Source organism: Ranitomeya imitator, chromosome 2 (assembly GCF_032444005.1).
Source record: "Ranitomeya imitator isolate aRanImi1 chromosome 2, aRanImi1.pri, whole genome shotgun sequence".
Taxonomy (NCBI): Eukaryota; Metazoa; Chordata; class Amphibia; order Anura; family Dendrobatidae; genus Ranitomeya; species Ranitomeya imitator.
Window position 1 is genome coordinate 184,442,948 of NC_091283.1, and position 26,455 is coordinate 184,469,402.

A 26,455-nucleotide genomic window follows, 5' to 3' on the forward strand; every position below is an offset into this window, starting at 1 on the left:
TATACACCCTCCTGCTGGCTCTCAGCTCCTCCCCTGCAGTATACACCCTCCTGCTGGCTCTCAGCTCCACCCCTGCAGTATACACCCTCTGCTGGTTCTCAGCTTCTCCCCTGCAGTATACACCTCTTGCTGGCTCTCAGCTCCTCCCCTGCAGTATACACCCTCCTGCCGGCTCTCAGCTCCACCCCTGCAGTATACACCCTCCTGCTGGCTCTCAGCTCCTCCCCTGCAGTATACACCTCCTGTTGGCTCTCAGCTTCTCCCCTGCAGTATACACCCTCCTGCTGGCTCTCAGCTCCTCCCCTGCATTATACACCCTCTGCTGGCTCTCAGCTCCTCCCCTGCAGTATACACCCTCTGCTGGCTCTCCGCTCCTCCCCTGCAGTATACACCCTCCTGCTGGCTCTCAGCTTCTCCCCTGCAGTATACACCCTCCTGCTGGCTCTCAGCTCCTCCCCTGCAGTATACACCCTCTGCTGGCTCTCCGCTCCTCCCCTGCAGTATACACCCTCCTGCTGGCTCTCAGCTCCACCCCTGCAGTATACACCCTCTGCTGGCTCTCAGCTCCTCCCCTGCAGTATACACCCTCTGCTGGCTCTCAGCTTCTCCCCTGCACTATACACCCTCCTGCTGGCTCTCAGCTCCACCCCTGCAGTATACACCCTCCTGCTGGCTCTCAGCTCCTCCCCTGCAGTATACGCCTCCTGCCGGCTCTCAGCTCCTCCCCTGCAGTATACACCTCCTGCTGGCTCTCAGCTCCTCCCCTGCACTATACACCCTCCTGCTGGCTCTCAGCTCCTCCCCTGCACTATACACCCTCCTGCTGGCTCTCAGCTCCTCCCCTGCAGTATACACCCTCCTGCTGGCTCTCAGCTCCTCCCCTGCAGTATACACCTCCTGCCGGCTCTCAGCTCCTCCCCTGCAGTATACACCTCCTGCTGGCTCTGTGAACCAGTTCTTGCTTAGTGTCTGTAGGAGGCACTTGGATCTGCTTTTAGACCCCACCGTTTTTATTTTCGCTTTTTACTTTATATTCTATTTTTCTTTAACAGAGCGAATGGGGGTGACGGATCCTTTCTAGGTTCCGATCTCCCCCGAACCATCTACAGGCAAGTACGTGGAGCGTCCCTCCCGTATCCTTTCCTTGCAACGTTGGATGCCAGCCCTGAGCTCACCTTAAGGGCGACGGTTCCTTCGCGTTCCGATCTCCCCCCTCCATAGCAGGCGACCACATGGAGTAGCCCTCCATCTACCTCTCCTGGAGCCAGGTGCATAGCCTAACATGATGTATATGGCGTCTGTGCAGCCCCCCTCTGTATCACCACTGATATAGCGGATGACGCATGGCGGCAGAAGCTCTTCACCCCCTCCCGGACTATGGTGACGGTGGATTGAGCACCGGCCCACCGCATCTACCGTGAGTACACTGTGGGGGCCGAGGCGCTGGGGAGTCCTGGTCCCCGGAGTATGGGAGGTCCGCACCTTAAGCCTGTGTCCCTGGGTGGTCCATAGTGCGGCAACCCCACGAAGAAGTGCAGCTAATGTTGGCGCCAATGGCGGTCGCGGGCCGCTGCAGGCCGCAACTGCAGAGAAATTTAAAAAAAAAAAAAAATTCCCTCAATACAGGCCGGAGTTTTGGCCATGCCCACCAGCAGTTAGCCCCACCCACTTTTCCTGGCACTTCTCGTTCCCTGTGATGAGCTCCCACTTCCTGGTCTCAGCGGCCATCTTGGGACACCCACAGCCCTGATGCTGCAGCACTTCTCCATCGTTTCCTATCACAGCCCTCAGGACTAGCGTTTTTTCTCTGCCTACACTGCGGACCTGCACTGGGGACTCAAGACACAGGACCTGGGTAAGCTCCAGATACATAGCTTAACCCTTCCCCTGCTAGTAAGCGCTTTCCTCCAGGCTTTACTATGTCTCAACCAAAGCATCACAAAAAGTTTGGGAAAACCCACACTGTATTTTTCGCTGCATGTACCTCCTGTAAGGTGTCATTACCCCGGGGTCACAATACTGCATTATGCACAGCTTGTGAACCGGTGACTGCTCAGGAACCACCTGTTGCTAATACTGAGCCCAGTGAGCCTAGTCCTCCTGAGTGGGCTACCTCCCTTTCCCGGTCTATGGCATCCCTGGCAAAAGTGTTAGACTCGTTCCGAGACCCTTCCTCTAACCAAGGCACTAATACGAACGACGCTTCCGATGGTCAGAACCCCTCGTACTCGAGGGGTCGTACCTTGCCAAGGAGCTCTCACTCTTCCAGGAAAAGGACTCGTGCCATATCCCCAGACCATCGCCGGGATTCGGGTTCTGAGAGCTCCATTTCTCGCTTTCCTTCCATTGGGGCTAGTAGAGAACCTGTTTCAGAGGATGATTCAAAACCAGGGATTCAAGCTTCAGGAGGCTAATTTGCATATTCCAGGTGCCTTCTGGGAGAAGCGAAGTCTCCCTAAGCTAGAAGATCGTTGGGTACAGCCGGGACCAGCTGCTTCGAAAGCATCACCAAACCAGGGATTCAAGCTTCAGGAGGCTAATTTGCATATTCCAGGTGCCTTCTGGGAGAAGCGAAGTCTCCCTAAGCTAGAAGATCGTTGGGTACAGCCGGGACCAGCTGCTTCGAAAGCATCACCAAACCAGGGATTCAAGCTTCAGGAGGCTAATTTGCATATTCCAGGTGCCTTCTGGGAGAAGCGAAGTCTCCCTAAGCTAGAAGATCGTTGGGTACAGCCGGGACCAGCTGCTTCGAAAGCATCACCAAACCAGGGATTCAAGCTTCAGGAGGCTAATTTGCATATTCCAGGTGCCTTCTGGGAGAAGCGAAGTCTCCCTAAGCTAGAAGATCGTTGGGTACAGCCGGGACCAGCTGCTTCGAAAGCATCACCAAACCAGGGATTCAAGCTTCAGGAGGCTAATTTGCATATTCCAGGTGCCTTCTGGGAGAAGCGAAGTCTCCCTAAGCTAGAAGATCGTTGGGTACAGCCGGGACCAGCTGCTTCGAAAGCATCACCAAACCGCGCGCCTTTTTGCCTGTAGGACATTATTGCAAGAGAGCTTGGCTGAGTAGATTACACAAGAAGGAAAACACACAGCAAGTCAGCAGGATCTAGGAGCAACATGGCAGATGTGACAACCTACATGGTGAGCTGCAGCATGTGCTACATGTTCACAGATCGACCAGAAGAAGAATTCAATTTCACCTGTCAGAAGTGTAGACTAGTGGCCCTTTTAGAAGAAAAGGTGCGGGGTCTGGAAGAAAGAATAGCAACTTTGAAACTCATCAAAGAGAATGAAGACTTTCTAGACAGAACAGAAGCATCTCTACTGGTCACAGAAGGTGCAAAAAGTGTCAGAGAACCTCCAAAAGCAGATGAGTGGAAGCATGTGACCAAAAGAAGCAAGAAGACCATGGAGAAATCACCAACCACACAACTGAAGAACCGATATCAAATCTTTGTAGAGGATGAAGATGGCACACCTAAGAATGAAGCAATACCAGCAAGCAAAAAAGAAAAGGGCACACAGCAACAAGTGACAGCAAAAAGTACAGCCAAGAAGCAACGAAGAGTGGTGGTGGTGGGAGACTCACTACTGAGAGGCACCGAAGCAGCCATCTGCAGACCGGACATAACTGCAAGAGAAGTATGCTGCCTTCCAGGTGCGATGATCAAGGATGTGACCGATAGGATACCAAAGCTCTTCAGCTCCAAGGACGTCCACCCATTTCTTCTGATACATGTTGGCACCAATGACACGGCAAGGAAGGACCTACCGACAATCTGCAAGGACTTTGAAGAGTTGGGGAAGAAAGTAAAGGAACTGGATGCACAGGTAGTTTTTTCTTCTATCCTTCCAGTAGACGGGCATGGCACCAGGAGATGGAACAGGATCCTTGATGCAAACAACTGGCTAAGACGATGGTGCAGACAACAAGGATTTGGATTCCTGGACCACGGTGTGAATTACTGGTATGATGGACTCCTCGCCAGAGACGGACTACACCTCAACAAACCTGGGAAACACACATTCGCCAGAAGACTCGCTACACTCATCAGGAGGGCGTTAAACTAGAAGAAGAGGGGACGGGAAGAAAAACATTAGACTCGAACAAAGACGACTCAGGAAAACATACTCAGAAGGGAGGTAAGAACATTTCTAAAACAATCCACAGTGAGGAGATTGGAACAAAACAAAATCCTCTAAACTGCATGCTCGCAAACGCCAGAAGCCTGACAAACAAGATGGAAGAACTAGAAGCAGAAATATCTACAGGTAACTTTGACATAGTGGGAATAACCGAGACATGGTTAGATGAAAGCTATGACTGGGCAGTTAACTTACAGGGTTACAGTCTGTTTAGAAAGGATCGTAAAAATCGGAGAGGAGGAGGGGTTTGTCTCTATGTAAAGTCTTGTCTAAAGTCCACTTTAAGGGAGGATATTAGCGAAGGGAATGAGGATGTCGAGTCCATATGGGTTGAAATTCATGGAGGGAAAAATGGTAACAAAATTCTCATTGGGGTCTGTTACAAACCCCCAAATATAACAGAAAGCATGGAAAGTCTACTTCTAAAGCAGATAGATGAAGCTGCAACCCATAATGAGGTCCTGGTTATGGGGGACTTTAACTACCCGGATATTAACTGGGAAACAGAAACCTGTGAAACCCATAAAGGCAACAGGTTTCTGCTAATAACCAAGAAAAATTATCTTTCACAATTGGTGCAGAATCCAACCAGAGGAGCAGCACTTTTAGACCTAATACTATCTAATAGACCTGACAGAATAACAAATCTGCAGGTGGTTGGGCATTTAGGAAATAGCGACCACAATATTGTGCAGTTTCACCTGTCTTTCACTAGGGGGACTTCTCAGGGAGTCACAAAAACATTGAACTTTAGGAAGGCAAAGTTTGAACAGCTTAGAGATGCCCTTAATCTGGTAGACTGGGACAATATCCTCAGAAATGAGAATACAGATAATAAATGGGAAATGTTTAAGAACATCCTAAATAGGCAGTGTAAGCGGTTTATACCTTGTGGGAATAAAAGGACTAGAAATAGGAAAAACCCAATGTGGCTAAACAAAGAAGTAAGACAGGCAATTAACAGTAAAAAGAAAGCATTTGCACTATTAAAGCAGGATGGCACAATTGAAGCTCTAAAAAACTATAGGGAGAAAAATACTTTATCTAAAAAACTAATTAAAGCTGCCAAAAAGGAAACAGAGAAGCACATTGCTAAGGAGAGTAAAACTAATCCCAAACTGTTCTTCAACTATATCAATAGTAAAAGAATAAAAACTGAAAATGTAGGCCCCTTAAAAAATAGTGAGGAAAGAATGGTTGTAGATGACGAGGAAAAAGCTAACATATTAAACACCTTCTTCTCCACGGTATTCACGGTGGAAAATGAAATGCTAGGTGAAATCCCAAGAAACAATGAAAACCCTATATTAAGGGTCACCAATCTAACCCAAGAAGAGGTGCGAAACCGGCTAAATAAGATTAAAATAGATAAATCTCCGGGTCCGGATGGCATACACCCACGAGTACTAAGAGAACTAAGTAATGTAATAGATAAACCATTATTTCTTATTTTTAGGGACTCTATAGAGACAGGGTCTGTTCCGCAGGATTGGCGCATAGCAAATGTGGTGCCAATATTCAAAAAGGGCTCTAAAAGTGAACCTGGAAATTATAGGCCAGTAAGTCTAACCTCTATTGTTGGTAAAATATTTGAAGGGTTTCTGAGGGATGTTATTCTGGATTATCTCAATGAGAATAACTGTTTAACTCCATATCAGCATGGGTTTATGAGAAATCGCTCCTGTCAAACCAATCTAATCAGTTTTTATGAAGAGGTAAGCTATAGACTGGACCACGGTGAGTCATTGGACGTGGTATATCTCGATTTTTCCAAAGCGTTTGATACCGTGCCGCACAAGAGGTTGGTACACAAAATGAGAATGCTTGGTCTGGGGGAAAATGTGTGTAAATGGGTTAGTAACTGGCTTAGTGATAGAAAGCAGAGGGTGGTTATAAATGGTATAGTCTCTAACTGGGTCGCTGTGACCAGTGGGGTACCGCAGGGGTCAGTATTGGGACCTGTTCTCTTCAACATATTCATTAATGATCTGGTAGAAGGTTTACACAGTAAAATATCGATATTTGCAGATGATACAAAACTATGTAAAGCAGTTAATACAAGAGAAGATAGTATTCTGCTACAGATGGATCTGGATAAGTTGGAAACTTGGGCTGAAAGGTGGCAGATGAGGTTTAACAATGATAAATGTAAGGTTATACACATGGGAAGAGGGAATCAATATCACCATTACACACTGAACGGGAAACCACTGGGTAAATCTGACAGGGAGAAGGACTTGGGGATCCTAGTTAATGATAAACTTACCTGGAGCAGCCAGTGCCAGGCAGCAGCTGCCAAGGCAAACAGGATCATGGGGTGCATTAAAAGAGGTCTGGATACACATGATGAGAGCATTATACTGCCTCTGTACAAATCCCTAGTTAGACCGCACATGGAGTACTGTGTCCAGTTTTGGGCACCGGTGCTCAGGAAGGATATAATGGAACTAGAGAGAGTACAAAGGAGGGCAACAAAATTAATAAAGGGGATGGGAGAACTACAATACCCAGATAGATTAGCGAAATTAGGATTATTTAGTCTAGAAAAAAGACGACTGAGGGGCGATCTAATAACCATGTATAAGTATATAAGGGGACAATACAAATATCTCGCTGAGGATCTGTTTATACCAAGGAAGGTGACGGGCACAAGGGGGCATTCTTTGCGTCTGGAGGAGAGAAGGTTTTTCCACCAACATAGAAGAGGATTCTTTACTGTTAGGGCAGTGAGAATCTGGAATTGCTTGCCTGAGGAGGTGGTGATGGCGAACTCAGTCGAGGGGTTCAAGAGAGGCCTGGATGTCTTCCTGGAGCAGAACAATATTGTATCATACAATTATTAGGTTCTGTAGAAGGACGTAGATCTGGGTATTTATTATGATGGAATATAGGCTGAACTGGATGGACAAATGTCTTTTTTCGGCCTTACTAACTATGTTACTATGTTACTATGTTACTATGATTCTGACACGTCCCTAGATCAGGAATATCATCACGATCAGGAGACTCTCGACTCTCTAATTGAGTCAGTGAATAAGGCTTTGAGACTTGAGGAGGAACCTTTAATCTAAAGCAGATCATGCCGTGTCCTTTAAGAGGACCAAACGAGCTCACAGAGTGTTCGCCACTCATCCCGAGTTTAAGCAAATTGTTGAATCTCACAGGATCCATCCAGATAAACGATTCACAGGGCAGAAGCCCATGGAGTCCAAATATCCCTTTGTCCAGGATCTAAGAAAAGATTGGTCACAATCTCCCCCAGTAGATCCCCCGGTATCGCGCCTGGCTACGAAATCTGTTTTATCCTGCTCGGAGGGCGCCTCTATTAAAAACCCAACCGATCGACAATATGGCGCGTTCAGCTTTTGAAGCCTCAGTAGCTGCACTCTTCCCATCTTTTGCCGCTATGTGGGTGGCTAAGGCTATGACCCAGTGGGCTGAGGTCTTGTCTTCAGCAGTACTGGATACCAATCTTCCCCCCCTCGCTACTCAGATAGCCAGACCTGGAGATTTTGTAGTGACCGCGTCCCTGGATGTCGCTGACTGCGCTTCTCAAGCAGTAGCCAATGCCATCACCATCCGGAGGTCCTTATGGCTCAGGGACTGGCGTGCGGATTCTACTTCTAAAAAGTCATTGACTTCTCTCCCATATCAGAGCGGTCGCCTTTTCGGCGAAAAGCTCAACCAGTTAATTTCTGACGCCACTGGAGGGAAGAGTAAATTTCTTCCTCAACAGAGACCCTCTCGGCCCTTTCAGAACCCGCAACCACAGGCTCGATCCCGATTTTTTTATTTTTTTATTTTTATTTTTTTATTTTTTTCCCGTTACAACTCAAACTGGTCCTCTACTTCCACATCTCCCGGTTCCGGCCAGGCACAACATGGAGACACAGGTTCACAGGCCTCTTTTAAGCCTTCCCCTTCATGGAGAGGCAGGCCTAGGCAGTCAGGGTCCAGAGGCGCCAGAACGGGCAGACCTTCCACACAATGACTCACTGCGGTATCCGGGGGGCACCCTCAAAGTAGGCGGCCGCCTGCTTTCCTTCAGTGCCGCGTGGCTCTCGGTGGTTCACGACGAGTGGGTCCGCGGTCTAGTGTCCTCTGGATACAAGATAGATCTCTTATCTCGTCCTCCAAACCGATTTTTCCTGTCTTCTCCTCCCAGGGCAAAAGCATTAGAGTTCTTCAAAGCTATAAGCTCTCTGAGAAAAGATGGAGTTATTGTTCCGGTCCCTCAAAACGAAAGGTTTCAAGGTTTTTATTCAAACCTCTTCATTGTTCCAAAGAAGGACGGTACAGTATGGCCCATACTGGACCTAAAATTGCTGAACAAGTTCGTCAGGGTGCGACGGTTCCGGATGGAATCGCTTTGTTCTGTCATCGCCTCCATGGAAAAAGGCTAGTTCCTGGCGTCTATAGACATCCAGGACGCATACCTCCACATTCCTATTTTACCTTCTCACCAAAGGTTTCTTCGCTTCGCAGTTGAGGAAGATCACTTCCAATTCGTTGCTCTGCCCTTCGGCCTCGCCACCTCTCCCAGGGTATTCACCAAGGTCATGGCGGCCGCCGTGGCCATACGCCACACCCTACGTGTGGTGGTGCTTCCGTACTTAGACGATATCCTCCTCAAAGGCCCCTCTTTCCGCTCCTGCAAGGAAGCCGTGGCCATCACAATAGATACCTTTTCTCGCCTGGTTTGAAAGATAAACTTCAAAAAATCTTCACCAGTACCGGCTCAGCGAATTTCCTTTCTAAGAATGATACTTGACTCATCCCGGAGGTTGGTTCTTCTTCCCCCGGAAAATATCTCAGTCTTACAGCGAGAAGCTCGGAAACTCTCTCTGCCTCTCTCTCATTCTCTGCGCTTCAGTATGAGAGTCCTCGGCAGGATGGTAGCAGCTATGGAGGCGGTTCCATTTGCCCAACTACACCTCCGTCCCCTACAGCATGCCCTCCTGGCTGTTTGGGACAGGAACCCGTTCTCCCTAGACCGTCGGTTCCTCCTTCCCCAGCGAGTCAGACAGTCTCTCAGGTGGTGGACATTGAAATCCTCCCTTAATCAAAGGAAGTCTTTTCTTCCACTACACTGGCTGGTTGTGATGACAGACGCCAGTCTTCTAGGCTGGGGAGCGGTGTTCCTTCATCACACTGCTCAGGGCCACTGATCCCACCCAGGAATCACGCCTTCCAATCAACATCTTGGAAATCCGGGCGATCAGGCTGGCACTTCTCCAGTTCCATCCCTTCCTAGCAGGTCGCCCAATCAGGATTCAGTCCGACAACGCCACTGCAGTGGCATACATCAACCGCCAAGGAGGAACCCGCAGCAGGGCGGCCATGACAGAGGTAGGCCACATCCTCTGATGGGCCGAGGAAAACCGCTCAATGATCTCTGCGGTTCACATCCCGGGAGTGGACAATTGGGAGGCAGATTTCCTCAGTCGTCAGGGCCTCGATTTCGGGGAGTGGTCTCTCCATCCGGAGATCTTCCACCAGGTCTGCTGTCGCTGGGGAACCCCGGACGTGGATCTGATGGACTCACAGCTGAACTCCAAGGTTCCCAACTTCATGGCTCGGTCCCACGATCCAGCAGCCATCGGGGCAGACGCTCTTGTACTCCCGTGGCATCATTTTCGGCTTCCGTACATATTTCCCCCGCTTCCTCTCCTGCCGAGAGTCATCAAGAAGATCAGAGCAGAGAGGGTACCGGTAATCCTGATTGCGCCAGATTGGCCGCGCCGGGCGTGGTACGCGGTACGCGGAACTAGTTCAACTAGTTGCTGACGTTCCCTGGCGATTACCGATTCGCGCAGATTTGCTATCTCAACGCCCTTTTTACCACCAGAACTCAGAGGCCCTGTGTTTGACGGCATGGCCGTTGAGTCCTGGGAGGTTTCTCTCCAAAAGTCATAGCTACCATGATCAGCGCTAGAAAGCCTACGTCTATGCGTATCTATCATCGCACTTGGAAGACTTTCTTTTCTTGGTGTAGCAACCGAGGACGTTCTCCTCTACATTTTTCCATCCCTTCCATTCTCGAGTTCTTACAAACGGGTTTGGACTTGGGCCTCGCCCTTAGTTCTCTCAAGGGGCAGTTCTCAGCCCTGTCTGTTCTTTTCCAACGCAGGATTGCAAACAGATTACAGGTCAAGACGTTTATTCAGGGAGTCTCCCATCGGGCGCTCCCCTATAGAATGCCGTTGGAACCATGGGATCTTAATCTGGTCCTCGGAGTTTTGCAACAGGCTCCTTTCGAACCTCTACAGGAGGTTTCCTTTCATGGAAAGTGGCTTTTCTGGTTGCGGTCACCTCTATTAGACTAATCTCCAAGCTGGCAGCTCTGTCCTCTCAAGTTCTGTTCCTGAATTTTCATCAGGATAAGGTGGTTTTGAGGACATCCCCCCCCCCCTCTTTTCTACCGAAAGTTGTATCCTCTTTTCATCTCAATGAGGAGATTGTCTTACCGTCACTCTGTCCGGCATCAGTCCATCGCATCGAGAAGGCCCTTCACACACTGGATTTAGTGAGAGCTGTTAGGAGATATATCTCGCGGACAGCGTCTTTCCGCAGGTCAGATGCCCTATTCGTGCTCCCGGAAGGACCGAGGAAAGGGTTTCCCGCTTCCAAGGCGACAATAGCCAAATGGATTCGTTCGGCTATTCAGGAGTCCTACCGAGTCAGAGGTCTTCCTGTCCCAGCAGGGAGTAAGGCTCACTCCACTCGGTCAGTGGGTGCGTCTTGGGCCATCCAGCACCAAGCTTCGGCAGCACAAGTTTGTAAGGCTGCGACTTGGTCCAGCCTGCATACCTTTACAAAACATTACCATATTCACTCTCAGGCCTCGGCAGATGCGACCGTTGGCAGACGAATTTTGCAGGCGGCTGTGCCGCATTTGTAACTTGTGGACACAAGCAGCAATTGCAGTTAATTGTTTCCCACCCAGGGACTGCTTTAGGACGTCCCATGGTCCTGTGTCCCCCAATGAGGCGTAGGTGAAAAGGAGATTTTTGTGTACTCACCGTAAAATCCTTTTCTCCGAACCAATCATTGGGGGACACAACACCCACCCTGTTAGCCTATTGGCTTTGTTTTTTTTGAGTTATCTTGGTTTTGGCATAGTTCATCCTTGTTAAATATTAAGCTCCTACTGCTTTGTTACCGAACTGGTTCACTGAGAGCCAGCAAGAGGGTTATACTGCAGGGGAGGAGCTATTCTTTCTGTGTTTACTTAGTGTCCTCCTAGTGGCAGCAGCATAACACTCATGGTCCTGTGTCCCCCAATGATTGGCTCGGAGAAAAGGATTTTACGGTGAGTACACAAAAATCTCCTTATTATTCACATGTCAAGATGTATCGCCCATCAGTACTGGCACTACTACCTCGTCAGTGTGAACTTTTAGATGAAGCAGTAGTGCCTGGATATAAGATCATGAAGATGAGGTATTAAAGGGGTTGTCTGGTGAAAACAAGTTATCACCTTTTTGCAGGACAGGTGATATCTTATTGATCGTTGGGGGTCCGACTGCTAGGACCCCCACGGATCGGCAGAATGGGGCAGCAGTGCGCAGGTCTGACCGAAGCTCCATTCATTCTCTGAGACTGGTGGATAAAGATGAGTGCAGAGGTCAGCTGCCTCTAGGGAATGATGGAGTGGCAGACCGGTATCCAACATGAAGCTTCTTTCTAGAACGGGAATAAAAATTCCCTGTTCTGCAAACCGGTGCTGGTCAGCAGGGTATCTCCTATCCTATCGATACGTGACAACTCCTTTTCCCCGGACAACCACTGGATATCAGTACATATGGATAAGATTGTAGTTCCTGGATATCCGCAAACATGGATGAGATAGTAGTGTCCGGGTACTTACAGACATGGATGAGTTAGTGGTGTCCGGGTACTTACAGACAAGGATGAGGTAGTAGTGTCCGGGTACTTAAAGACATGGATGAGGTAGTAGTGTCCGGGTACTTACAGACATGGATGAGGTAGTAGTGTCCGGGTACTTACAGGCATGGATGAGGTAGTAGTGTCCGGGTACTTACAGACATGGATGAGGTAGTAGTGTCCGGCTACTTACAGACATGGATGAGGTAGTAGTGTCCGGGTACTTACAGACAAGGATGAGGTAGTAGTGTCCGGGTACTTACAGACATGGATGAGGCAGTGGTGTCCGGGTACTTACAGGCATGGATGAGGTATGTCCGGGTACTTACAGACATGGATGAGGTAGTAGTGCCCGGGTACTTACAGGCATGGATGAGGTAGTAGTGTCCGGGTGCTTACAGGCATGGATGAGGCAGTAGTGTCCTGGTACTTGCAGACATGGATGAGGTAGTAGTGTCCGGGTACTTACAGACATAAAATAGTATTTCCTGGGCTGGCAAGTAGGAGCAGCTTCTTGTGGCTCCTGTCCTACAGCTACTGATTTACTGTGTGGCTGCTGGAACGGGTCCTGCAAATCTCCACTACTGATATCTGGACATTGCTGTATTACTTAAATGTTCAGATATGTAGGCACCTCTGCTTCACCTGCGTTTTGTAACATGCACTGTGTATAGCATTTTAGTAATATTTAATGGCGCGTTCATCTTAGTCTGCGAGATGGCCGTGATCCAGTCTGTTACCTGACAATAGCTGAAAGGTGAGAATCTGCTAGATTATCCTCCCAGTCACTGACACTAGAAGAATAGAGCGCAATCCAAGGCTGAGACCTAGGCACACGACACCCGCTTATGGTTTCCGTGCTAATGTTTTATTAGTAGCAGATTGCGGCACACAAGCCACAGATGTAGGAGCCCCTGGGCACACGGCGGGCCTTGGGCACATGGCGGGCAGTGGGCGATCAGTTCTCATTTATATGCAGTTGGTTACTATTAGTATATACATGGCAGACTAGTTATAGGCAGTGAACCTAGGGCTTTGTATGTGACATCTTCTCCTGTTTGCAGGCTATGGTAGATGGCAGCACCCAGCGGATGACGAATCTTGAGGGACAGTGGGAGTCTCATCGTGCTCGGCTGATGGACGAATACAGAGAGATGAAGAGACTCCAGCAGGAAAAGGAGGTACATGACATTGGCACGGGGGGTACTGACATGATACAATACCTGTTGTCTACAGAAGCCGTTCGCCACAGAGCAGTCACTCAGCCAAGATTTTAGCAGCGAGTAACCGCACACTATAGTGTCAATGTGACGGTACACCGCAGGCAATAATGGCGCCCCATATTCTGCCTGTAGATGGTAATGGGTGGTAAGGGGCTCAGGCTTTGGTGGTGGTGTTGGCAGTGAAATCCCATTTCCCCCCCCATTCCTCCGGTTTAATCTTTTTCTGTTCTCTGAAAAGGATGAATCCTCTCGCTGGATGAAAGACGTCAGGGATTTATACGACAAGATTCGAGCTGCAGCGGATGAAGCCAGACGCAAGGAGGAACTGTACAAACAGCTGGTGAGGAGAATGCCCATGGGGACTGGTATGCACGATGGCACCTCGTCCTAATAACTAGATCCAGCACTGGTATTCTGGACCGCACCACAGTGTATAGCGTTACTGGTGGAGCTAATATGATTAAGGGGTTACTAAAAAAAAAAAAGTTATACCCTTTCCATAGAATATGGGATAACTTGTTGATTGCTTGGGGTCTGACCACAGGGATCCCCAACGATCCAGAATTTGAGGCTTTAAATGGAGCATGCTCTGCCTCTGTGGGACTGCCAAACACAGCGCTCGGCTACTTTCATAGACAGTTAAAGGGAACCTGTCACCCCCAAAATCGAAAGTGAGCTAAGCCCCCGATGTATCCTGAAAGATGAGAAGAAGAGGATAGATTATACTCACCCAGGGGCGGTCCGATCCGATGGGCATTGTGGTCCAGGGCCTCCCATCTTCATAGGATGACGTCCTCTTCTTGTCTTCACGCTGCAGCTCCGGCGCATGCGTACTTTGTCTCCCCACTTGAGGGCAGAGCAAAGTACTGCAGGCGCTGGGCCTCTCTGACCTTTCCCGGCGCCTGCACACTGCAGTACTTTGCTCTGCCCTTATCAGGGCAGATAAAGTACGCCGGAGCCGCAGCGTGAAGACAAGAAGAGAACAACATCGTAAGAAGATGGGAGGCCCCGGACCAGACCGCGACGCCCATCGGACCTGGACCGCAGTGGGGACCGCCCCTGGGTGAGTATAATCTAACCTCTTTTTCTCATCTTTCAGGATACATCGGGGGCTTATCTACAGCATTACAGAATGCTGTAGATAAGCCCCTGATGCCGGTGGGCTTAGCTCACCGTCGATTTTGGGGGTGACAGGTTCCCTTTAATGGAACAGAGTCTGCACATCCTCCCCATTCTCAGGGTGTCCCAGAGGTTGGACCCTATATAATAGGGTATAACGTGCTTTTTTGTGGGTGAATAACCCTTTAATGACTACAATGTCTGCACCTGGGTTGAATGTGACGTTCAGTAAAGCACAATGCCTTTAATGTACTAAGACCATCAAGCTAAGCACTGGTCTGATAATATGGCCGACACCTCGTATAACCGTGTTCATCTGTAATTCCATGTAGGTTTCTGAGTACGAGTCCCTGCCTAAGGATGTCTCCCGCGCTGCCTACACCCAACGAATCCTAGAGATTGTAAGCAATATTAAGAAGCAAAAGGAAGACATCACCAAGGTATAAAAAAATGGTTTGCAATCTGATTCAGCTAGAAGCCCCTCTTATTCAGTCATTATCTCTTACTGCCACGGCGTGTACCCGGATGCCACTTGGCACTATTACTTTGTTGGTGTTTTTTTAAATATTTTTTTTCTGATCAGATCCTATCAGACACTAAAGATCTGCAGAAAGAGATCAATAATCTGACGGGAAAAGTTGACAGAACGTTTGTTGTGACTGATGAGCTTGTGTTTAAGGTACGGCAACCCTGGTCTTAATCCTTGCTCCCCATTTATTTCTTTATGTGCACGCTAACCTGTTCTGTGTCTCCTGCACAGGATGCCAAGAAAGATGAACCAGTCAGAAAGGTCTACAAATACCTGGCTGCCTTACATGAGGTACAAGAGATTTAAAGACCGTGGCCCACATTTGTCAAAAACATGGCATTTGTGTTAAAAATGGATGCAACATAAATGTAATTGTTCTGCACTTTTTTATGACCGCTACTATACGACCACTCTAGAATATGCAACTTTTATGCAGAACTGCATTCAGAACTACATTGCGCTTCCCACCAAAGAGTTAGCATTCTTTTTAAAGTTTTGACACGGGTTCTGAAATGAAACCTCATGTTATGGCGTAGAACATTGATAAATTTGGCTTTAGGCTTCAAAACATAGAAATGCTGCCGTGTGCCAAAAAAAAGGCACAAACGCTATGATACATGTGCCCTCGCTGTTGTGTGATTTCATTAAGAGGTATTATCAGCTCATACAGAGATACTTTATCGTTAGGATAATTGGTGGGTCCAAGTCTAGAACCCCCCCCAAGGTCCGAAGAGGCTGCAGCAATAATTTAGCTTTCCTTACACGGTGACGCTCCCAGACAGCTATGGTAGTGAATGGGACTGGCCGCAGTTCTCTGCATAGCCGGGCGGCAAGGATTGCCACTGTGTAATGGGGCTTTACGTTGGACAGTGCCTGCTTTCTCAGAGTGAATGCTGCCTGACACTACAGGAGCCCATGAAGTGCTAGTGCACAGTTTCCATGCATGCACTCCACTCCGCTCTCCTGTCTGCAGTTGCTTCCCACTGCAGTGGTACAAGAAAGTGTAGTGAGTGGCCATTTCAGACAGGAGAGAGGAATGCCCGGTCACTCACATGGACACTGCAGGAGCCTTTCGAGCGCACAGTGTCCGTGTGGGTGCGCTCTAATCTATCTCCTGTCTGCAGCTGTTCCCTGCTGCACGGATACAAAGCAGTATAGCAAGCGGCCGCTGCAGACAGGAGAGAGGAATGCCCAGTCACTCACATGGACACTGCAGGAGCCTTTCGAGCGCACATTGTCCGTGTGGGTGCGCTCTAATCTATCTCCTGTCTGCAGCTGTTCCCTGCTGCACGGATACAAAGCAGTATAGCAAGCGGCCGCTGCAGACAGGAGAGAGGAATGCCCAGTCACTCACATGGACACTGCAGGAGCCTTTCGAGCGCACAGTGTCCGTGTGGGTGCGCTCTAATCTCTCTCCTGTCTGCAGCTGTTCCCTGCTGCATGAATACAAAGCAGTATAGCAAGCGGCCGCTGCAGACAGGAGAGAGGAATGCCCGGTCACTCACATGGACACTGCAGGAGCCTTTCGAGCGCACAGTGTCCGTGTGGGTGTGCTCTAATCTCTCTCCTGTCTGCAGCTGTTCCCTGCTGCACAGATACAAAACAGTATAGCAAGCGGCCGCTGCCGACAGGTGAGAGGGATCAGCTGATTTAGGGGTCACCTAGCAGTACACAGATGCACGTGTATCCTTGGTATTGCGCGGTTAGTATTACATTTTACATGGTTTAACTTTCTTTTTTTTTTTTCTTTGCTTTTAAGAATTGCAGCCATCTAATCCAAACCATTGAGGACACAGGAACCATCTTGAGAGAGATCCGTGATTTGGAAGAGCAGGTAAATTGGTGGCGGCTATTGTTTTGTTTCCTAACTTGCTCATCACGCAGATAATCTCACATTATAGAATGCTGGTCATACACTGATAGTGAAACCTCTAGGAGGCAGCCATCCAAAATTACATTAAAAAGTGGTCCTGTATAAGGGGAAGTCTTCTTCAAGAAGGCGGCCAGTATGGATAATAAGTGGTGGAGCTAGAATCTGTCATAAGGAGCATAAGCTGATGCCAGACACTATTTGATACGGAGATTTATATTGCACGGGAAGGGAATAATGGATTGGGCATGTTGAAATCCAACATGCCCGCTCCTCCTTTCAATGACATTTGCTGTTAGGAGCCATCCTTATGAGGTGAAATTCACCTTATTTTGATCTAACATGTCCAGGAGTTCACTGATTGTTGAACTCTGTTGCGGAGCATGCTGGGTGTTATAGTGAACATATCAGTGCATTAATACTGAGTGGTGACCACTGACAGCTTAACACTTTTTTTTTTTGCTTCTCTTCGCAGATAGAGACTGAGGCGGCTAAGAAGACTCTTAGTAATCTGCAGAAGATCTTGGAAGATTACAAGGCCATTAAACAAGAGAACGCTCTGCTGCTGGGTCGCATGAGGCAGACTTAAGAGAAGCTTGACATTTTGGCATCTTCTCGGCTGAAGTTATCCACAAGTCCTATACATAGACTGCACCTCTCTCATAATACTGTACTCACATCCATAACAAAACTGGACCTCATTAATGAAATCTTTGCACAACTTTTTTTTGTGCTGGAAATGCTGTGCAGAATGCGGCCTGCAGAGGGCAGTGCCGAGTTAGCGGAAATCAGTGTTCCACCCTGGTGAAGCGTGCAGTACGTGAAGCCTAATATATTTTTTTTTTTTTTGGGGGGGGGAATCCTAGTTATATGTTTCTTTTACGGAGGAAACCAAATCATTTTGTAACATTCATATCTGTAAATGCAAACATTTCTATAAAGACAAATTGATGCTGACATTGTGCGTGGGGCAGTTTCTCTGAGTCTGGGGAGTGGCTGCCATCATGATTCTTGTACGATTAAAAAAAAAAAATAGTGTCAACGATGACACATTCTGATTTTCACAAGATCGCTTGCCATAGTTTGCTCAGCAGTATCTTGAGCAAATTTGCCGTTCCTAAAATCACAGCATGTCCAATCATTTGGTCCCGGTTCTAGGTAAATGCAGACACCCTTGGGTGACTTTGCAAAAGCTATATATTATTATTTTTTTTATTTATTTTTAATGAACACTCATGCACGATAACAAATATATAATTTCATTTATTTTTAGGCTTTCATGTTACAAGAAATTAGGGTATTAAGTCTTATATATTTGGAAAAAAAAATAGAATAAATACAGTACAGACCAAAAGTTTGGACACATTTTCTCATTTAAAGATTTTTCTGTATTTTCAGGACTATGAAAATTGCACATTTACACTGAAGGCATCAAAACTATGAATTAACACATGTGGAATTATATACTTAACAAAAAAGTGTGAAACAACTGATAGATGGTTTGGGGTGAGCTGGACTGCAGAGTGAAGGCAAAAGGGCCATCAAGTGCTAAGCATCTCTGGGAACTCCTTCAAGATTGTTGGAAGACCATTCCCGGTGACTACCTCTTGAAGCTCATCAAGAGAATGCCAAGAGTGTGCAAAGCAGTCATCAAAGCAAAAGGTGGCTACTTTGAAGAACCTAGAATATAAGACATAATTTCAGTTGTTTCACACTTTTTTGTTAAGTATATAATTCCACGTGTATTATTTCATAGTTTTGATGCCTTCAGTGTGAATTTACAATTTTCATAGTCATGAAAATACAGAAAAATCTTTAAATGAGAAGGTGTGTGTGTGTGTATATATATATATATATATATATATATATATATATATATGTATATATATATATATATATATATATATATATATATATAATATTTACAATGCCTTGCGAAAGTATTAGGCCCCCTGGAACTTTTCAACCTTTTCCCACATATCATGCTTCAAACCTAAAGATACCAAATGTAAATTTTTGGTGAAGAATCAACAACAAGTGGAACACAATTGTGAAGTTGAACGAAATTTATTGGTTATTTTACATTTTTGTGGAGATTCAAAAACTGAAAAGTGGGGCGTGCAATATTATTTGGCCCCTTTAACTTAATACTTTGTTGCACCACCTTTTGCTGCAATTACAGCTGTCAGTTGCTTGGAGTCTGTCGCTATCGGTTTTGTACATCGAGAGACTGAAATTCTTGCCCATTCTTCCTTGGCAAACAGCTCGAGCTCAGTGAGGTTTGATGGAGATCGTTTGTGAACAGCAGTTTTCAGCCCTTTCCACAGATTCTCGATTGGATTGAGGTCTGGACTGTGACTTGGCCATTCTAACACCTGGATACGTTTATTTGTGAACCATTCCATTGTAGATTTTGCTTTATGTTTGGGATCATTGTCTTGGAAGACAAATCTCCAACCCTGTCTCAGGTCTTTTGCAGACTCCCAGCAGGTTTTCTTCAAGAATGGTCCTGTATTTGGCTCCATCCATCTTCCCATCAATTTTAACCATCTTCCCTGTCCCTGCTGAAGAAAAGCAGACCCAATCCATAATGCTGCCACCACCATGTTTGACAGTGGGGATGGTGTGTTCATGGTGATGAGCTGTGTTGCCTTTTTGCCAAACATATCGTTTGGCATTGTTGCCAAAAAGTTTGATTTTGGTTTCATCTGACAAGGAGAACCTTCTTCCAGATGTTTGGTGTCTCCCAGGTGGCTTGTTGCAAACTTTAAACGACACTTTTTATGGATATCTCTGAGAAATGGCTTTCTTCTTGCCATCTTCCATAAAGGCCAGATTAGTGCAGTGTACGACTGATTGTTGTCTTATGGACACTGTCCCACTTAAGCTGTAGATCTCTGCAGTTCATCCAGAGTGATCAGGGCCTCTTGGCTCCATCTCTGATCAGTCTTCTCCTTGTTTGAGATGAGAGTTTAGAGGGACGGCCGGGTCTTGGTAGATTTGCAGTGGTATGATACTCCTTCCATTTCAATATGATCGCTTGCACAGTGCTCCTTGGGATGTTTAAAGTTTTGAAAATCATTTTGTATCCAAATCCGGCTTTAAACTTCTCCACAACAGTATCACGGACCTGCCTGTTGTGTTCCTTGGTCTTCATAATGCTCTCTGTGCTTCAAACAGAACCCTGAGACTATCACAGAGCAGGTACATTTATCCGGAGACTTGATTACACACAGGTGGATTATATTTATCATCATTAGGCATTTGGGACAATATTGGATCATTCAGAGATCCACAATGAACTTCTGGAGTGAGTTTGCTGCACTGAAAGTAAAGTGGCCGAATAATATTGCTCGCCCTCTTTTCAGTTTTTGAATTTCCGCAAAAATTTAAAATAACCAATAAATTTCGTTCAACTTCACAATTGTGTGCCACTTGTTGTTGATTCTTCACCAAAAATGTACATTTGGTATCTTTATGTTTGAAGCATGATATGTGGAAAAAGGTTGAAAAGTTCCAGGGGGCGAACATTTTCGCAAGGCACTGTGTGTGTGTATATATAGATAGATAGATACTTAGAGATGTATATCTAAAATATATTCTTTGTCAAAAATATATATTATGTACAACATATACATTTTTTTTTTTATATTTATCTACAGTTGGTGAAATAAGTATTTGATACACTGCTGATTTTACAAGTTTCCCACCTACAAAGAATGGAGAGGTCTGTAATTTTTATCGTAGGTACCCCTCACTTGGGAGAGGCAGAATCTAAAAATAAGATCCAGACAATCAGATTGTATGATTTTTACATACTTAATTCGCTTTTTTGCATGAAATAAGTATTTGATACATTAGAAAAACAGAACTTAATATTTGGTACAGAAACCTTTGTTTGTAATTACAGAGGTCAGACATTTCCTATAGGTCGTGGCCAAATTTGCACACACTGCAGCAGGGATTTTGGCCCACTCATCTACATCGTCTCCAGATCTTTCAGGTTTCGGGACTGTCACCGGGCAACATTGAGTTTCAGCTCCCTCCAAAAATTTTCTATTGGGTTCAGGTCTGGAGACTGGCTAGGACACTCCAGGACATTGAAATGCTTCTTATGGAGCCACTTCATAGTTGCCCTGGCTGTGTGTTTTTGGGTCATTGTGATGCTGGAAGACCCAGCCACAACCCATCTTCAATGCTCTTACTGAGGGAAGGAGGTTGTTGGTCAAAATCCCATGATACATGACTCCACCCATCCTCCCTTCAATATGGTGCAGTCACCCTGTCCCCTTTGCAGAAAAGCATCCCCAAAGTGTGTTTCCCCCAGCATGCTTCACAGGTGGGATGGTGTTCTGGAGGTTGTACTCATCCTTCTTCTTCCTCCAAACACAGCGAGTAGAGTTGATACCAAAAAGTTCTATTTTGGTCTCATGTAACAACATGACCTTCTCACATGCTTCCTCTGGATCATCCAGATGGCCATTGGCAAACTTGAAACGGGTCTGAACATGTGCTGGCGTGAGCAGGGGACATTGTGTGCCCTGCAGGATTTTTGTTCCATTCAGGCGTAGTATGTTACTAACAGTAATGTTTGAGGCTGCGGTCCGAGCTCTCTTCAGGTCATTGAGCAGATTCTCCCATCTAGTACTGGGCAAATTCCTGACATTGCTCAGAATCGTCCTTAGACCACGAGGTGAGATTTTGCATGGAGCCACAGATCGAGGAAGATGGACAGTCATCTTGTATTGCTTCCATTTCTTTCTCGCTTCATTGGGGGGCACAGGTTACCATGTACACAGGTTACCATGGGTGTATGCTGTTGTCGCTAGGAGGCTGACACTATGCAAATAAGGAAAAGTTAACTCCTCCTTGGCAGTATACACCCTCCGACAGGCACAATCAAACTCGGTTTTTGCTTAGTGTCTGTAGGAGGCGGACCTGGATCTAACCACCAGATCCGCTTTATTTTCTTTACAGGGTTCTTGTGAACTTATTAATCATTTTCCCTTTCTTTTCCAGACTTATTTCTTCGGGTAACAGGGTGCAGATTCTCACCCTGTTTTTCCCACATTTAAGCAACCGAGAGAGCAGTATGGTACTTCCCGCATCGCCCACTCTTGGACCCGCTGGCAGGACTTCGTCCCCTGTCACCCTTATGGGTGTTTCAGGGTTACTTCTTGGTGTCCAGTCCTCGCCTTTTCCCCTCCTCACTCCTCTCCTTGGAGAGGGCTGAGAGGAAGACGGTGGTCACCTATGGTGACCTCCCCCCTCCTTGTAAGGGGTTGACGCAGTGTTCTGCACCGTCCGGAGACTGTGCTGGAAGGAAGGTCTTATTCCCAGGACCCTCTTCCTCTCCGAGGGATTCTGACGCGATCCTCATAAACCAAGGAGCCGGATTCAAGCAAGGTAGCAGAAGGGACAAAGCCCACTTCCCCTCCTCCCTCCTCTCCCCATGGCACTAATTTTTCAAATTTCGCGCCCTTTTTCTTATAATCGCTGTTCCTGGCATCTTGCACCTTTTCTCGATCTTCCATTAGGCCACGCCCCCCATGCTGGTCTAGGCCTATCACCGCTGCACTTTCATTTTTTCCAGCGCTGGGCACGCCCCCTCTGCTATGCGTTTGCCTTGGATTTCTCACACCGACACGCCCATTCAGGCATGTCAGCCTATCAGGATGCCGGTTTCTTTTTCCTGGGTAAGCCCCTCTTTCTGCGTGCCCGAACACAGCTTTACCCGCCTACCGCTCGCTCCAGCGCGTCACGTGGCCAGAGAATACTGCGTCCATCCGTCCATCCAGAGTCTTCAGGATTCGGAGGGGGACACAGCTACCTGCGGTGCCTCTGCAAATCGCTGGGTGTCTGGTAGGCTCTGCATTCCCTGGCCTCCTTCCTTGCCTTTACTCCTTTCAGCAGTATCGCCTTTATAGTGTTCTGCTGCAGTCCTCACTCAGGCTCTACCTATGGCCAACCCCACACAGGCCTCCGGCTACAACCCCACGGTCACCCGGGTCGGATGTATTTTCTCATTCGGAGTCTGATTCAGATGCAGATAAATCCTCCGGCACGCAGGATGTGGTAGATAGCCTTATTTCGGCTATTATTCAAACCCTCGAACTTAAGGAGGAGGACTCCACCTCCCAGGAGGACTCCGTTTCATTCAAATGGGTGAAACGGCCCTCTAGAGTTTTCCCCAATCACAAAGAGCTTGAGAATACTACCTCTAAACACTGGGAACAACCCGGAAAATGTTTTCAAGGAAGAAAGCGTCTGGATATTTTGTACCCCTTTAATCCAGACCTTGTCAGCAAATGGTCCGATTCCCCTAAGGTGGACCCGCCTGTCTCTCATCTATCCTCGCAGACAGTTCTGTCTATCCCCGATGCAGCGTCTCTTAAGGACGCTACGGACAGGTAAATTGAGGCTTTAACCAAATCAGCCTTTGAGGCATCCGGTGCCTTTCTCTGCCCGAATTTCGCTGCCTCCTGGGTGGCGAAAGCCGTGTTTGCTTGGGCCAAGATACTTCGCAGGGGCATCGTAGCTTCGGCTCCTTCAGAGGAATCAGCTGATTTAGCGAACCAGATTGCACACGTGGGGAAATATCTCTTAAACTCCTCCTTGGATGAGGCTGCTTGTTCCGCAAGAGCAAACAGCAACATCATTGCTATTCACCGTGTCCTTTGGCTGATGGCGTGGAACGCAGACCCCGCTTCTAAAAAGTCTCTCACTGGCCTTCCGTTCCAGGGCTCCAGGCTCTTTGGCACAAAGCTGGACCAAATCATCTTGGACGCTACAGGTGGAAAGAGTACCTCTCTCCCTCAATCCAAGCCTAAGCGCCCCTTTAATAGAAGGGGACCCCAGTCCTTTCGTCCCTTCCAGCCCTTCTCTTTCTCAGGTGGTTACTCCCAGCAGGACTGTTCTTCCGCTCAGGGGGAACGGAGAAAACCTTCCTTCAGGCCTACCCCTCACTTAAGGGCTAAGAGCCGCTCCTCTAAGCCTTCCGGATCTCACGGCCACAGATTTTCTTCAAAATGATGGGTCACCCCCACCTGAAAATCTTTCCAGGGTGGGAGGCAGGCTTCTTCTGTTCACGGAGGCTTGGTTATCAGTGGTCGATGCCTGGCTCAGGGAGATGGTCACATCAGGCTACAAAATAGAATTTTATTCACCCCCAGGAAGATGTTTCTTCCTCTTCCGTCCACCCAAGCAGCCTTCCCATGCCCCAGGGCTCCTTCAGGCCGTTGATGCCCTCCTCACCTCAGGAGTAATCGTCCCTGTTCCCTACCACAAGCGGTTTTCAGGTTTTTACTCAAATCTGTTCGTGATTCCGAAAAAAGACTGCTCACTCCGCCCGATTTTGGACCTCAAACAGTTGAACCGTCACCTTCGGGTTCGGCACTTCAAGATGGAGTCTCTGCACTCAATGATCGCTTCCATGGAACCGGGGGAATATCTGTGCTCTGTGGACATTCAGGATGCGTACCTGCATATTCCTATTTATCAGCAGCATTAGAGGATCCCTCGTTTCGCGATCCGCGAGCAACATTACCAATTTACAGCTCTCCCCTTCGGCCTGGCGTCCGCCCCAGGGTCTTTATGAAAGTAATGGCAGCGGTCATGGCCATGTTTCGTTCAATCTATCTCGACGACCTTCTGGTCAAGGGTCCGTCTCGCTAGGACTGCGACCAGAGCCTCCAGATCATTCTGGACACACTGACCCGCCTCGGTTGAATAATCAACAAGGACAAATCGACCTTGATTCCAACTCAACGCCTCGAGTTCCTGGGCATGGAATTCAACACCATTCAGGCTCGGGTCCTCCTCCCGAAGGAGAAGTTCCTCTCTCTCTGACAGGGCATCAAAGCCTTAAAGCACCCTGTTCCTCTGCCTCTGCATGAGAGTATTAGGGAAGATGGTCGCTTCCATTAAAGCAGTACCTTAGGCTCAGTTACTTTCGCTCTCACCAGCTGGCTCTCCTGTCTGCCTGGGACAGGAACCCACTTTCCCTGGATCGCCCAATTCGCCTTCCTCTCAATGTGAGGCAGTCTCTCACTTGGTGGACGCTTTCCACCTCCATTCTGCGGGAAGGGCATTTCTCCCCCTCCACTGGCAGATCGTCACCACCGACGCCAGTCTTCAGGGGTGGGGTGAGGTCTTTCTCTATCACACAGCGCACAGACACTGGAATGTTCAAGAGACCCTTCTCCCAATCAATCTCTTGGAGATCAGGGCGATCTTCCTCGCCCTCCTCCGCTGGCATCCCCTCCTCGCAGGAAATCCAGTCCGCATTCAGTCGGGCAACGCCACGGCCGTGGCTTGCATAAACCACCAGGGCGGAACTCGCAGCAAGCAGATCATGAGGGAGGTGTCAAACATTCTACGGTGGGCAGAGAAATACGTTCCCACCATCTCAGCTGTCCACATTCCAGGGGTGGACAATTGGGAAGCCGACTTTCTCAGCTGTCAGGCGAGTGGTCTCTCCATCCCACCGTCTTCAACCAAATATGTCAGAGATGGGGAGTTCCGAACGCCAATCTAATGGCCTCCCGAACAAACCACAAAGTTTCCTAGTATGTATCCAGGTCTCGGGAGCCGATGGCCGTCGGTTGTGATGCCCTTGTGATCACGTGGGCCCAGTTCCATATGCCCTATCTGTTTCCTCCTCTTCCCTTGATCCCAAGGGTCGTAAAAAAGATAAAGGCAAAGAGGGTCCCTGTTCTCTTAATAGCTCCAGATTGGCCTCGGAGTGCCTGGTACGCGGAGCTAGTGAACATGTTGTCGGACTTCCCCTGGAGAGTCCCAGACCGTCCGGATCTTTTATCGCAGGGGCCCCTCTTCCACCCGAATTCTCGGTCTCTGAATTTAATGGTATGGCCATTGAGGCTGCGGTCCTAGGGGACGCAGGTTTTTCTCACAGCGTCATACAGACCATGATAAAAGCTAGGAAACTGGCTTCTTCTCGTATCTATCATGGATGTTGGAAGGCCTTTTTCCGATTGTGCGACGACAACAGTTTGTTCCCTATGGTTTTTTCCTTGGCTTCCTTCAGGCAGGTCTCGATTCGGGCCTTTCTTTAAGTACTTTAAAGGGCCAGGTTTCCGCCCTGTACATCCTTTTCCAAAGTGACCTAGCTTCCCTTCCCCAAGTTAGGACCTTCCTCCAAGGTGTTGCCCACATAGCACCTCCTTATCATTCCCCGGTCGAGCCATGGGATCTCAACCTTGTTCTTGGCGCCCTCCAGCGCGCGCCTTTTGAACCTTTTTACCAAAAGTAGTTTCGGCTTTTCACATTAAGTAGGACATCGTCCTCTCTTCCTTATGCCCTTCCCCGGTTCACCCCTTGGAGAAATATCTCCACAAGCTGGATTTGGTCAGGACTATCCAGGTCTATCTTACCAGAACTGCTTCTTTTCGCCTGTCCGATCCTCTGTTTGTCGTCTCTGAAGGTCGTCGGAAGGGGCTCCCCGCCTCTAAATCCACTATTGCTCGTTGGATTTGTTCGGCGGTTCTGGAGGCATACCGCGTTCAAGGTAAACAGCCTCCCCCGGGGATAAGGGCTCATTCTACCCAGGCTGTGGGAGCTTCCTGTGCCATTTGTCACCAGGCCTTGGCTTTGCAAGTTTGCAAAGCCGCAACTTGGTCGTCTCTTCACACCTTCGTACGGTTCTACAAGGTGCATACT

At 47.9% G+C, this 26,455-nt stretch overlaps 1 protein-coding gene across 1 annotated transcript in view; it reads left to right on the top strand.

The window, feature by feature from the left end:
- Nucleotides 1–17,734, top strand: part of CCDC22 (coiled-coil domain containing 22) — a 31,738-nt gene extending 14,004 nt beyond the window's left edge. The window contains exons 11-17 of the mRNA XM_069748246.1: nt 13,101–13,217; nt 13,498–13,599; nt 14,711–14,818; nt 14,962–15,057; nt 15,139–15,198; nt 16,667–16,741; nt 17,253–17,734. Coding sequence (XP_069604347.1) covers nt 13,101–13,217; nt 13,498–13,599; nt 14,711–14,818; nt 14,962–15,057; nt 15,139–15,198; nt 16,667–16,741; nt 17,253–17,366 — 672 coding nt within the window. The 3' untranslated portion in view covers nt 17,367–17,734. The remainder of the gene's footprint in view (nt 1–13,100; nt 13,218–13,497; nt 13,600–14,710; nt 14,819–14,961; nt 15,058–15,138; nt 15,199–16,666; nt 16,742–17,252) is intronic.
- The last annotated feature ends 8,721 nt before the right edge of the window (nt 17,735–26,455 follow it).